This window comes from Centroberyx affinis, unplaced genomic scaffold, assembly GCF_046629955.1.
Source record: "Centroberyx affinis isolate AG114_WGS23_722 - 3 ecotype Tasmania unplaced genomic scaffold, CSIRO-AGI_Caff_v1 ptg005561l_1, whole genome shotgun sequence".
NCBI classification, from domain to species: Eukaryota; Metazoa; Chordata; class Actinopteri; order Beryciformes; family Berycidae; genus Centroberyx; species Centroberyx affinis.
In genome coordinates this window covers 1-13,608 of record NW_027282796.1, presented here as the reverse complement: position 1 = coordinate 13,608, position 13,608 = coordinate 1, and the positions used below count along the sequence as shown (strand labels likewise).

At 40.5% G+C, this 13,608-nt stretch overlaps 1 protein-coding gene across 1 annotated transcript; it reads left to right on the top strand.

Moving 5' to 3' along the window:
- Window positions 1–1,685: 1,685 nt before the first annotated feature.
- Window positions 1,686–11,980, top strand: LOC139667491 (bestrophin-3-like; the record flags this gene model as incomplete). Its single annotated transcript, XM_071546966.1, has 5 exons — window positions 1,686–1,837; window positions 5,407–5,501; window positions 6,663–6,750; window positions 9,540–9,685; window positions 11,826–11,980. Coding segments are annotated over exons 1-5 (636 nt in total), but the record flags the coding sequence as incomplete, so codon positions are not given.
- Window positions 11,981–13,608: the final 1,628 nt, after the last annotated feature.

The following is a 13,608-nucleotide window of genomic DNA, read 5'->3' as shown; positions in this document are numbered from 1 at the left end:
ACCTGCGAGGGGGGAGGGGCCAAGCGAAGGGGGCGGAGTCTGAACCTGACCGGTGATTGTAGGCAAGGCGAGGCAGCTTTATTTGTATAGAACATTTCATACACTGGGGCAATTCAAAGTGCTTAGGAGGGAGGGGCGGGTCCATGTTCTGTCCTGTAGGAGAGACCAGGGTCTGGAATCTGATGCAGCAGAGAGGGGAGAGACAGGAGAGGGTTTTGGTTGGTTGAACAGCAGGCGGCTGCAGCGTTCTGATTGGCTGTAAAGGTCTGATGGCAGAGGGTCGCCCGGCCAGAAGAGGCTGCAGGAGTCCAGGAGGGAGAGGACCAGAACCTGGACCAGAACCTGGACCGGGAGCCGAGACGCTTCCCTCGTCTGCTCTGGAGGAACAGAAGCTCCTGCTGCTCTGAGCCCTGAAGCGATCCAGCAGATTCCCTCCAGATCTGCTGGATCTGCTGGATCTGCTGTTCAGATCTGAGTCTGCTGAAGTCTCTGATCTGCTGTACTGATGAGAGGATTCGTTCAGCAGCTTTAATAACCCATTATCTGTGATTGGTTGATGAGTTACACTTCCTGGTTTGATGCCTGTCAGCGCTGAGAGAGATTCTGTTTATACACATTTACCTTCACTGTTAACTATGTCATCACACACACACACACACACACACACACACACACACACACACACACACACACACACACACACACACACACACAAACACAGCTGAAACACTGCCACATTTAGTCTCCCTGCCATCAATAGAACTCTGACTCTGTGTGTGTGTGTGTGTGTGTGTGTGTGTAGCAGGGTCTGCTGCCTGGCATTACTGGGCAACTGGAGAGCATCATGGAGAGAGAGAGAGAGAGAGAGAGAGAGAGAGAGAGAGAGAGAGAGAGAGAGAGAGAGAGAGAGAGAGAGAGAGAGAGAGAGAGAGAGAGAGAGAGAGAGAGAGAGAGAGAGAGAGACAGAGAGAGAGAGAGACTACTGCTTGGCATTTGGCACAAACAAATCAGACCTAATTCTGTCGGCGACGGGACTGAAGGAAGACTAAAAACTTCTGTGAGTAATATAAATATAATAATACTAATAAATACTAATGCTAGTACTACTACAACTACTACTGCTACTACTGCTACTGATAATACACCTCCAGTAGGAAAAAGAGAGTAAATATTGTGTTAATTTCTTCTGTAGCTAGCTGGGAATTGGTATCAGCTCCCTGTCTCTCTCTCAGCCTGTCTGTCTGTCTTTCAGCCTGCCTGTCTCTCTCTCTCTGCCTGTCTGTCTCTCTCTCTCAGCCTGCCTGTCTCTCTCTCTGCCTGTCTGTCTCTCTCTCTCAGCCTGCCTGTCTCTCTCTCTCTGCCTGTCTCTCTCTCAGCCTGTCTGTCTCTCAGCCTGCCTGTCTCTCTCTCTCTGCCTGTCTCTCTCTCAGCCTGTCTCTCTCTCAGCCTGTCTGTCTCTCTCTCTCTGCCTGTCTCTCTCTCTCTGCCTGTCTCTCTCTCTGCCTGTCTCTCTCTCAGCCTGTCTCTCTCTCAGCCTGCCTGTCTCTCTCTCTCTGCCTGTCTCTCTCTCAGCCTGTCTGTCTCTCAGCCTGCCTGTCTCTCTCTCTCAGCCTGTCTGTCTCTCAGCCTGCCTGTCTCTCTCTCTCTGCCTGTCTCTCTCTCAGCCTGTCTCTCTCTCAGACAGGATGACGGTCACCTACTCCAGTAAAGTAGCGAACGCGTCGTTGTTTGGTTTCCACCGGCTGCTGCTGCGCTGGAGAGGAAGCATCTACAAGCTGCTGTACCGAGAGTTCAGTGTGTTCGCTCTGCTGTACAGCCTGCTGAGCCTGGTCTACAGGTCCACACACACACACACACACACACACACACACACACACACACACACAGTCTGTTTAAAACACGGCTACATGGTTTCTAACTGAGGCTCCATAGGGTTTCAAGGTGAAAGTAACAAACCTTCACCGTTAAACCCTGTGGAGCCTCAGTCTACATCTTAAGGTTCAGTTACACTTCTGTGTCAGTGTTTGTTACTGTTTGCTATTGTTTGTTACTGTTTGCTATTGTTTGTTACTGTTTGCTATTGATTTGTTACTGGTTTGTTACTGTTTGCTATTGTTTGTTACTGTTTGTTATTGATTTGTTACTGGTTTGTTACTGTTTGCTATTGTTTGTTACTGTTTGTTATTGATTTGTTACTGGTTTGTTACTGTTTGCTATTGTTTGTTACTGTTTGCTATTGTTTGTTACTGTTTGTGATTGATTTGTTACTGGTTTGTTACTGTTTGCTATTGTTTGTTAGTGTTTGTTATTGATTTGTTACTGGTTTGTTACTGTTTGCTATTGTTTGTTACTGTTTGTTATTGTTTGTTACTGTTTGTTATTGATTTGTTACTGGTTTGTTACTGTTTGCTATTGTTTGTTACTGTTTGTTATTGATTTGTTACTGGTTTGTTACTGTTTGCTATTGTTTGTTACTGTTTGTTATTGATTTGTTACTGGTTTGTTACTGTTTGCTATTGTTTGTTACTGTTTGTTATTGTTTGTTACTGTTTGTTATTGATTTGTTACTGGTTTGTTACTGTTTGCTATTGTTTGTTACTGTTTGTTATTGTTTGTTACTGTTTGTTATTGTTTGTTACTGTTTGTTATTGATTTGTTACTGGTTTGTTACTGTTTGCTATTGTTTGTTACTGTTTCTTATTGTTTGTTACTGTTTGTTATTGATTTATTACTGGTTTGTTACTGTTTGCTATTGTTTGTTACTGTTTGTTATTGTTTGTTACTGTTTGCTATTGTTTGTTACTGTTTGTTATTGTTTGTTACTGTTTGCTATTGTTTGTTACTGTTTGTTATTGTTTGTTACTGTTTGTTATTGATTTGTTACTGGTTTGTTACTGTTTGCTATTGTTTGTTACTGGTTGTTATTGTTTGTTACTGTTTGTTATTGATTTGTTACTGGTTTGTTACTGTTTGCGATTGTATGTTACTGTTTGTTATTGTTTGTTACTGTTTGCTATTGTTTGTTACTGTTTGTTATTGTTTGTTACTGTTTGTTATTGATTTGTTACTGGTTTGTTACTGTTTGCTATTGTTTGTTACTGGTTGTTATTGTTTGTTACTGTTTGTTATTGATTTGTTACTGGTTTGTTACTGTTTGCTATTGTATGTTACTGTTTGTTATTGTTTGTTACTGTTTGCTATTGTTTGTTACTGTTTGTTATTGTTTGTTACTGTTTGCTATTGTTTGTTACTGTTTGCTATTGATTTGTTACTGTTTGCTATTGATTTGTTACTGGTTTGTTACTGTTTGCTATTGATTTGTTACTGGTTTGTTACTGTTTGCTATTGTTTGTTACTGTTTGTGATTGTTTGTTACTGTTTGTTATTGATTTGTTACTGGTTTGTTACTGTTTGCTATTGTTTGTTACTGTTTGTGATTGTTTGTTACTGTTTGTTATTGATTTGTTACTGGTTTGTTACTGTTTGCTATTGTTTGTTACTGTTTGTTATTGTTTGTTACTGTTTGTTATTGATTTGTTACTGGTTTGTTACTGTTTGCTATTGTTTGTTACTGTTTGTTATTGTTTGTTACTGTTTGTTATTGATTTGTTACTGTTTCCTATTGTTTGTTACTGTTTGCTATTGATTTGTTACTGGTTTGTTACTGTTTTCTATTGATTTGTTACTGTTTTCTATTGATTTGTTACTGTTTTCTATTGATTTGTTACTGTTTGCTATTGCTTGTTACTGTTTCTTACTGATTAGTTACTGTTTGTTACTGTTTGTTACTTGTTTGTTACTGTTTGTTACTTGTTTGTTACTGTTTGTTATTGTTTGTTACTGTTTGTTATTGATTTGTTACTGTTTCCTATTGTTTGTTACTGTTTGCTATTGATTTGTTACTGGTTTGTTACTGTTTGCTATTGTTTATTACTGTTTTCTATTGATTTGTTACTGTTTTCTATTGATTTGTTACTGTTTGCTATTGCTTGTTACTGTTTCTTACTGATTAGTTACTGTTTGTTACTTGTTTGTTACTGTTTGTTACTTGTTTGTTACTGTTTGTTACTGTTTGTTACTTGTTTGTTACAGTTTGTTACTTGTTTGTTAATTGTTTGTTACTGTTTGTTACTTGTTTGTTACTGGTTGTTACTGGTTGTTATTTGTTTGTTACTGTTTGTTATTTGTTTGTTACTGTTTGTTACTTGTTTGTTACTGGTTGTTACCATTTGTTATTTGTTTGTTACTGTTTGTTACTGTCTGTTACTGTTTGTTACTTGTTTGTTACTGTTTGTTACTTGTTTGTTACTGGTTGTTACTGTTTGTTATTTGTTTGTTACTGTTTGTTACTTGTTTGTTACTGGTTGTTACCATTTGTTATCTGTTTGTTACTGTTTGTTACTGTCTGTTACTGTTTGTTACTGGTTGTTACTGATTGTTATTTGTTTGTTACTGTTTGTTACTTGTTTGTTACTGTTTGTTACTTGTTTGTTACTGGTTGTTACTGTTTGTTATTTGTTTGTTACTGGTTGTTACCATTTGTTATTTGTTTGTTACTGTTTGTTACTGTCTGTTACTGTTTGTTACTGATTGTTACTGTTTGTTATTTGTTTGTTACTGTTTGTTACTTGTTTGTTACTGTTTGTTACTTGTTTGTTACTGGTTGTTACTGTTTGTTATTTGTTTGTTACTGTTTGTTACTGTTTGTTACTTGTTTGTTACTGGTTGTTACTGTTTGTTATTTGTTTGTTACTGTTTGTTACTTGTTTGTTACTGGTTGTTACTGTTTGTTACTTGTTTGTTACTGTTTGTTACTTGTTTGTTACTGGTTGTTACTGTTTGTTATGTGTGTTAGTGTTTGTTACTGTTTGTTACTTGTTTGTCACTGTTGTTACTGTTTGTTACTTGTTTGTTACTTGTTTGTTACTGTTTGTTACTGTTTGTTATGTTTGTTACTGTTTGTTACTGTTTGTTACTTGTTTGTTACTTTCTTATGTGTGTTAGTGTTTGTCACTGTTTATTACTCGTTTGTTACTGTTTGTTACTTGTTTGTTACTGTTTGTTACTGTTAGTTACTGTTTGTTACTTGTTTGTTACTGTTTGTTATTGTTTGTTATGTGTGTTAGTGTTTGTTAGTGTTTGTTACCTGTTTGTTACTGGTTGTTACTTGTTTGTCACTGTTTATTACTTGTTTGTTACTGTTTGTTACTTGTTTGTTACTGGTTGTTACTGTTAGTTACTGTTTATTACTTGTTTGTTACTGTTTGTTACTTGTTTGTTACTGTTTATTACTTGTTTGTTACTGTTTGTTACTTGTTTGTTACTGTTTATTACTTGTTTGTTACTGTTTGTTACTGGTTGTTACTGTTAGTTACTGGTTTGTTGTTGCTCTGCTCTCTCCTTTAGACTTGTTCTGGGTGATCACCAGAAGAGATTCTTCGAGAAACTTTCCATCTACTGCGACAAATACGCAGAGCAAATCCCAGTGACCTTCGTACTGGGTACGTCTGACTTACTGTTTACTGACTGACTGACTGACTGACTGACTGACTGACTGACTAAGCTTCACTTCCTAGATTGCCAACATTAGAAGCAACCAAAAGTAAAGAGGTCAAAGGTCACAGCAGCCTGACAATACATGGAACAAATATTCCTGTGATCCTGGCAGGATGATGATGATGATGATGATGATGATGATGATGATGGAGAAGAGAAGAGAAAGACAGAAGAAACTTTGGGAAGCTTTCTTTTTTTTAATGCAACCAGCAGGTGGTGCAAATTGACACTTTCCCTTCCTGTGTTCAGGTAAAAAGAGATGAAATGAAATGAGAATTTTTGGCTTTTTTACTAAACCCTAGCTACGCCACCAGGTGGCGCTCTGCTGTAGACCGACCTGTCTGACTCCCATGAGCCTCTGCTGTTCAGGAGGAAGAGCCAGAAAACTCTTATTCTGAGCTAACTGGCCTGAAGTCAGATTCTGTTGAGTCTGCTGCTGCAACAGGAAACAAAGAGGGACATTTTTAGGTTAGTGGAGGATGGACTGGAAAAAATTAGTGTTATTTACTGAATTTGCTTATTCTTTATTGTACCATATTGATCTGTATTATACCTTATTTTATCCCGTACTATTGTAATATGCTTTGGCAACACCTAGTACTACTTGACAGAGAGAGAGAGAGAGAGAGAGAGAGAGAGAGAGAGAGAGAGAGAGAGAGAGAGAGAGAGAGAGAGAGAGAGAGAGTTTGGTCATTAGCCTCATTAGGAGGCAGCAGCTGAAGGAGGAGAGGCCACTAATGGAGACAGATCATTAAAAAAGAACAAAATGGCTAAAAGCAGCATGAGCGGAGTGGTGGTTTGTGGTTTGTGGTTTGGGGGGGGGGGGGGTGTACTGAAGGCTGACTGAAAACATTTACGCTAAACTCAAGGCGGTGCCTTGCTCAGCTGCTGAGGGAGTTTGGTTTATTTATTCTAAGTGAAGGTGTGTTTTCTCAGCAGACTCTGCTGGGTCCGGACAGGAACAAGCTTCCTTCTCTCAACGTGTTATCTTCATTTCCATGAGGAAACACTGCAGTTAGAGACAGAACTACACTGACATCTGTGTGTGTGTGTGTGTGTGTGTGTGTGTGTGTGTGTGTGTGTGTGTGTGTGTGTGTGTGTATCAGGTTTCTATGTGACTCTGGTGGTGAACCGCTGGTGGAATCAGTTTGTCAACCTGCCTTGGCCTGACAGACTCATGGTCCTCATCTCTAGGTAGGTTTTCTGTCTGTCTGCCTGCCTGTCTGTCTGTCTGTCTGTCTGTCTGTCTGCCTGCCTGCCTGCCTGTCTGTCTGCCTGCCTGCCTGTCTGTCTGTCTGTCTGTCTGCCTGCCTGACTGTCTGTCTGTCTGTCTGCCTGCCTGCCTGTCTGTCTGTCTGTCTGTCTGTCTGCCTGCCTGTCTGTCTGTCTGTCTGTCTGCCTGCCTGCCTGCCTGTCTGCCTGTCTGTCTGTCTGTCTGTCTGTCTGCCTGCCTGTCTGTCTGTCTGTCTGCCTGCTTGCCTGCCTGTCTATCTGCCTGTCTGTCTGTCTGTCTGTCTGTCTGCCTGCCTGCCTGTCTGTCTGCCTGTCTGTCTGTCTGTCTGTCTGTCTGCCTGCCTGTCTGTCTGTCTGTCTGTCTGTCTGCCTGCCTGCCTGCCTGTCTATCTGCCTGTCTGTCTGTCTGTCTGTCTGCCTGCCTGCCTGCCTGCCTGTCTATCTGCCTGTCTCTCTGTCTGTCTGTCTGTCTGTCTGTCTGTCTGTCTGCCTGTCTGTCTGTCTGTCTGTCTGCCTACCTGAATAGATGTTGATACGATGTTGTAAATATAGCAAAGCCAAAATGAAAGTTGGCCCCTGCCCATAATCAGTCAGAATAGATTAATCAGAATCAGAATAGATCAATACATCGACCAAGTTCCTTAAAGAGTAACTGAACCCCAAAACCAAATCTGTGGTGAAGCCAGACACCTGGTGGTGAAAGGTAGGGTGCTGAACAGGCCATCTGCTATTGGCTGGTCTTGGTGCCAGGTGATGTCACCAGCTGATCAGCTGTCATCACTTCATCACATAATAATAAAGACACTCAGTGTAAACTGCAGCTAATAAACGATAGTGAAACTACAGTCCAAAAGAAAAAGAGATGCATCTTCATCACTCCTCCTCCTCCTCCTCATCTCAGAGTGTTTTCTTCTTGAAGTTTCGGCTCGGAGACGCTCGCCTTCCTCTGAGCTTCATCTGGTTCTTGTTCCATGAAATGATTTTTACGCTTGTTGCTGTCGATTCTGAGAAGCTTTGTGTTCAACTTCACAAATTCTGCGTTTTGAATTTGGTAGTCAGTGAGACTCTTGTTGATTTGATCTCCATCTTCGTCCCTCAGCCTCTCTGTGGTGTTCCTGCTCTTCCCACAGATCAGCTGTGATCTCTGGTGGCTGTTGCTGCTCATGCTAACTGCCCAGTTCTTCTGCCCCTTACCAAAAAGTCCCATGTGAAAAACCACATGTGAATTCAAAGCACATGTGCTTTTTGGACACATTTTGGGTGAAAACGTTTTTTTTTTTTTACACATTTCTGTCACATTTTCTTCTGCCATTACAGATGATAATATTTGTTTCACATGTGAAAACTAAATTTCGCATGCGAAGAGACAATTCACCAGAGAAAATGTCATTTTCACACAGGCAGGACAGAGCGACCGAGGAGAAGATTTATGAACTGATACAGGTTGGATCACTGTTGGGTTAGAGAGAGAGAGAGAGAACAGACAGGTAGTTATATAAAGGCAAGGCAGCTTTATTTGTATAGCACATTTCATACACTGGGGCAATTCAAAGTGCTTTACAGAGTGATAAAAATACAGTAAAGGTAAAAGATTTACAATTAAAAAGTGCAAAAGTACAGACAAGAGATACAAAAGATAAAAGACTTAAAAAGTAAACTAGTGCAGTTCAAATAAAGTGAAATAGAAAGATGAAAGATTGGTGGATTATTACTGCAGCAGGGTGAAGATTTGGACTGATGGTCTGTCTCCCTCCTGGTCTGTCTCCCTCCCGGTCTGTCTCCCTCCCGGTCTGTCTCCTCCCGCTCTGTCTCCTCCGGCTCTGTCTCCTCCGGCTCTGTCTCCTCCCGCTCTGTCTCCCTCCTGGTCTGTCTCCCTCCCGGTCTGTCTCCCTCCCGGTCTGTCTCCTCCTGGTCTGTCTCCCTCCCGGTCTGTCTCCTCCCGGTCTGTCTCCCTCCCGGTCTGTCTCCTCCCGCTCTGTCTCCTCCGGCTCTGTCTCCTCCCGCTCTGTCTCCCTCCTGGTCTGTCTCCCTCCCGGTCTGTCTCCTCCCGGTCTGTCTCCTCCCGGTCTGTCTCCTCCCGGTCTGTCTCCCTCCTGGTCTGTCTCCCTCCCGGTCTGTCTCCTCCCGGTCTGTCTCCTCCCGGTCTGTCTCCCTCCCGGTCTGTCTCCTCCCGGTCTGTCTCCTCCTGGTCTGTCTCCTCCCGCTCTGTCTCCCTCCTGGTCTGTCTCCTCTCGGTCTGTCTCCCTCTCGGTCTGTCTCCCTCTCGGTCTGTCTCCTCCCGCTCTGTCTCCTCCCGCTCTGTCTCCCTCCTGGTCTGTCTCCTCTCGGTCTGTCTCCCTCCTGGTCTGTCTCCCTCCTGGTCTGTCTCCCTCCCGGTCTGTCTCCCTCCCGGTCTGTCTCCTCCCGGTCTGTCTCCTCCTGGTCTGTCTCCTCCCGGTCTGTCTCCCTCCCGGTCTGTCTCCCTCCCGGTCTGTCTCCTCTCGGTCTGTCTCCCTCCTGGTCTGTCTCCCTCCTGGTCTGTCTCCCTCCCGGTCTGTCTCCTCTCGGTCTGTCTCCTCTCGGTCTGTCTCCCTCCCGGTCTGTCTCCCTCCCGGTCTGTCTCCTCTCGGTCTGTCTCCCTCCCGGTCTGTCTCCTCCTGGTCTGTCTCCCTCCTGGTCTGTCTCCTCTCGGTCTGTCTCCCTCCCGGTCTGTCTCCTCCCGGTCTGTCTCCCTCCTGGTCTGTCTCCTCCCGGTCTGTCTCCTCCTGCAGCTGTGTCCACGGAGCAGACGAACATGGCCGCCTGCTGCGCCGCACGCTGATGCGTTACGTGAACCTGACCTCCCTGCTCATCCTGCGCTCCGTCAGCACCGCCGTCTGCAAACGCTTCCCCACCATGGAGCATGTGGTGGAGGCAGGTGTGTGTGTGTGTGTGTGTGTGTGTGTGTGTGTCTGTGTGTGTGTGTGTGTGTGTGTGTGTGTGTGTGTGCGTGCGTGCGTGTGTGTGTGTGTGTGTGTGAGAGAGAGAGAGAGAGAGAGAGAGAGCAGAGTGCTTTGTGTTGGGTATCACACTGTAAAAAATGAGAAGTTTATCAGGCAGATTGAAAGTTGACTGAACTCTGTGTCACATTCATACGTCACACTGTGGCCACTGGAAACTGTTTTGCTTTATTTATTTATTTGTTTACGTATTTATTTATTGATTTGTTTATGTATTTGTTTGTTTATGTATTAATTTATTTGTTTGTTTATGTATGTATTTATTTATTTGTTTACGTATTTATTTATTGATTTGTTTATGTATTTGTTTGTTTATGTATTAATTTATTTGTTTGTTTATGTATTTATTTGTTTGTATTTATTTGTTTATGTATGTATTTGTTTATGTATTTATTTATTTGTTTATGTATTTATTTGTGTTTATTTGTTTGTCTATGTATGTATTTATTCATTTGTTTATGTATTTGTTTGTTTGTATTTATTTGTTTGTTTATGTATTTATTTGTTTATGTATTTATTTTTTATTTATGTATTTATTTGTTTTTATTTGTTTATGTATTTATTTATTTGTTTGTTTATGTATTTGTTTGTTTATGTATTAATTTATTTGTTTATGTATTTATTTGTTTATGTATTTATTTGTTTGTATTTGTTTGTTTATGTATGTATTTGTTTGTTTGTTTATGTATTTATTTATTTGTTTACATATTTATTTATTCATTTGTTTATGTATCTGTTTGTTTGTTTATGTATTAATTTATTTGTTTGTTTATGTATTTCTTTGTTTGTTTGTTTATGTATTTCTTTGTTTGTTTGTTTATGTATTTATTGTCTCCCCTGATGAGATGGGGGAGGGGCGATGGATGGTCAGACTGAACGTTGCGTCTCATCGCTGCGTTTTCTAAATCACTGACTGAAGCGAAGCTCTTCATCGACCTGAGCGCTCTGTCCGACACGCTGATCCCATTTCCACCAAACTTCAGGGAACGCTGCGTCTCGTCCGTCCGTTTATTTACGTGTCGGTCCGTGTGTCACATGACATCACAGACGCCGCTGTCAGGTTTTGATGAAACTCAAAGATCATGATGCATCTCATGTGTTTCAGCATCTTTAAACCCTGACTGGCCCAAAGGGGGCGCTGCTGTTACAGGTCAAAACAAAGAAGCATACTGGCTTCTGATATATATATATATATATATATATATATATATACAGTATATATATATATATATATAATATATATATCTACGGATAAAAATCTTTCAGAGCTCTATATATTTACACTGAAGTAATTCTATATATTTCAATTCTATATATTTTTATGAAGTTATACAATTCAAATAAATTAAAAATAGGATGTGCAGAAGAACAGAGCTTGTTTCACTGGGGCTAGATTGTGCCACTGACAAATATTTGATCAACATTTCATATCTTGTGCTTCTCAGATCTCATGTGTGAATGTTTCTATAGAACTTAATGTGTATGTGTGTGTGAGTGTGTTTGGACTGAAATGAAATGAAAATGAAAACTCTTCCAGTCAGACTGAGTTCGGCTCTTTCCTGGCTGTAATCCTTCCTTCCTGTAATCCTTTCATCCGACCCGTGGGATTGGCTCGTTATCGGCCAATTAGAGCAGGACTCATCAGTCTGAGAGCTGAAGCACAGCAGAGCTCCGAGTTCAAAACCGCAGACTTTTACCAGCAAGTTTTTAACAAACAGAAAGATTTTCACCTCAACTGAAGAGGTTCTGTGTTGTTCCTGTTTGTCTGTCTGTCAGCAGGATTTCTGTAAAACCTCTGGACTGATTTCCATGAAACTTGGTAGACAGATCAGCTTTGATCTGACAAACTATTGATTAGATCTTGGTGGTGATCTGGATCTGGGTTTTTCTGCCCATTATTGTTTTTTAGCCAGAACTGTGAAACTAACAGAGATACAGACTTTATTCCAAATCCTAAGGGGAAGTTTGAGGGTTGAGAAATCAAGTAACTCGTTATGAACATACAGTATGTCCTCAACAGGCTTCCGTCTGTCTGTCTGTCTGTCTGTCTGTCTGCAGGCTTTATGACTTCAGAGGAGAGGAGGGTGTTTGAGAATATTCCTTCTCCTCATCTGAAATACTGGATTCCTGTCGTCTGGTTCACCAACCTGGCATCTAAAGCCCGGCAGGACGGACGCATCCGGGACAGCGTGGACCTGCAGGCCATCCTGACCGTAACAAACACTTAAGTTTTATTTTTTGTTCAAATTGGGATGTATCACATTCAGATGGTGGGACAAAAATTGATAAGAATGCTTCAATATTATAAAACAAACTTTTTACGCTTGGAAAAGTTTTTGTTTATTGCACGATAAATATTGATGGAAATGCATTTGTCAAATTATAACGTACCATATTAGAAAGGCTGAATGGAAATGGCAAATTTCAATAAAATTCACTCAATATTGTGAAAATGTTTTCATGCTGGCACGCTCAAAATTGTGCGATAAATGGCCATGGAAATGCATTTTTATGACATAAAGATAGATGTTTTCTGACATTCAGCAGGCAGAATATTTACTTTGCTTTTACTTTACTTTGCTGGAAGCTTAACTGTTACTATTTATTAATATATATAACATTGTCGACTTTGCTGAACTTTGAACTTGGTCATAAACACAAAACAAAAAAAATGTTAAATGAGTCTGTAGAGAGACCAGATCAGACCAAGATAAATGACGACACATTTGGAGATAACAGACAAATTTGCCACTAAACACGACGGGTACATTTTATTCTTGGTGTTTTTGTTGCTAGCTAGCTAATTATATTTGATGGAAGCAAAACTGTATTAACAAGCTAGTCCACACAATTATTATTAAAAAGCTGAGCTAGCCAACAGAGGTGTATGCTACTAGCTAACAAGACTTTACTAGACATCAAGACTACAATTGCTAATAAAACTGTACTAGCTAACAAAACTTTACTAGCTAACAAACTGTACTAGCTAACAAAACTTTACTAGCTAACAAACTGTACCAGCTAACAAAACTGTACTAGCTAACAAAACTTTACTAGCTAACAAACTACTAGCTAACAAAACTTTACTAGCTAACAAACTGTACTAGCTAACAAAACTGTACTAGCTAACAAAACTTTACTAGCTAACAAACTGTACTAGCTAACAAAACTGTACTAGCTAACAAAACTTTACTAGCTAACAAACTGTACTAGCTAACAAAACTGTACTAGCTAACAAAACTTTACCAGCTAACAAACTACTAGCGAACAAAACTTTACTAGCTAACAAACTGTACTAGCTAACAAAACTGTACTAGCTAACAAAACTTTACTAGCTAACAAACTGTACTAGCTAACAAACTGTACTAGCTAACAAAACTTTACTAGCTAACAAAACTTTACTAGCTAACACAACTTGACAAAACTAAACTAACGTTAGTTAATGAAGCTACATTAGCCTACAAAACTAAACGACTGTTTGTGGCGTTACAAGTTGTCCACCAGTAAACTAGACAACAAAACTACAGTTAACAAAATATTACCAGCTGGCAAAACCAGTTAATAAACTGTTCTAACAAGATTATACTAGCTAGCTATATAAAACTATACAGTTCTCTATATTAACCTGTTTGATTCAGTCCCACAATTCGCAACACTGCCTAAAGCAAAATCACCCATCTCTATCACTTCAAACACACTTCTACTCTATTCTATTCTATTCTATTCTATTCTATTCTATTCTATTCTACTCCTGACTGACAGGCAGACAGGGTTTTGGATGACCTGCTGTCTGTCTGTTGACCTTTTACAGTTATATTAATAAACACTGTAAAGTTATTAA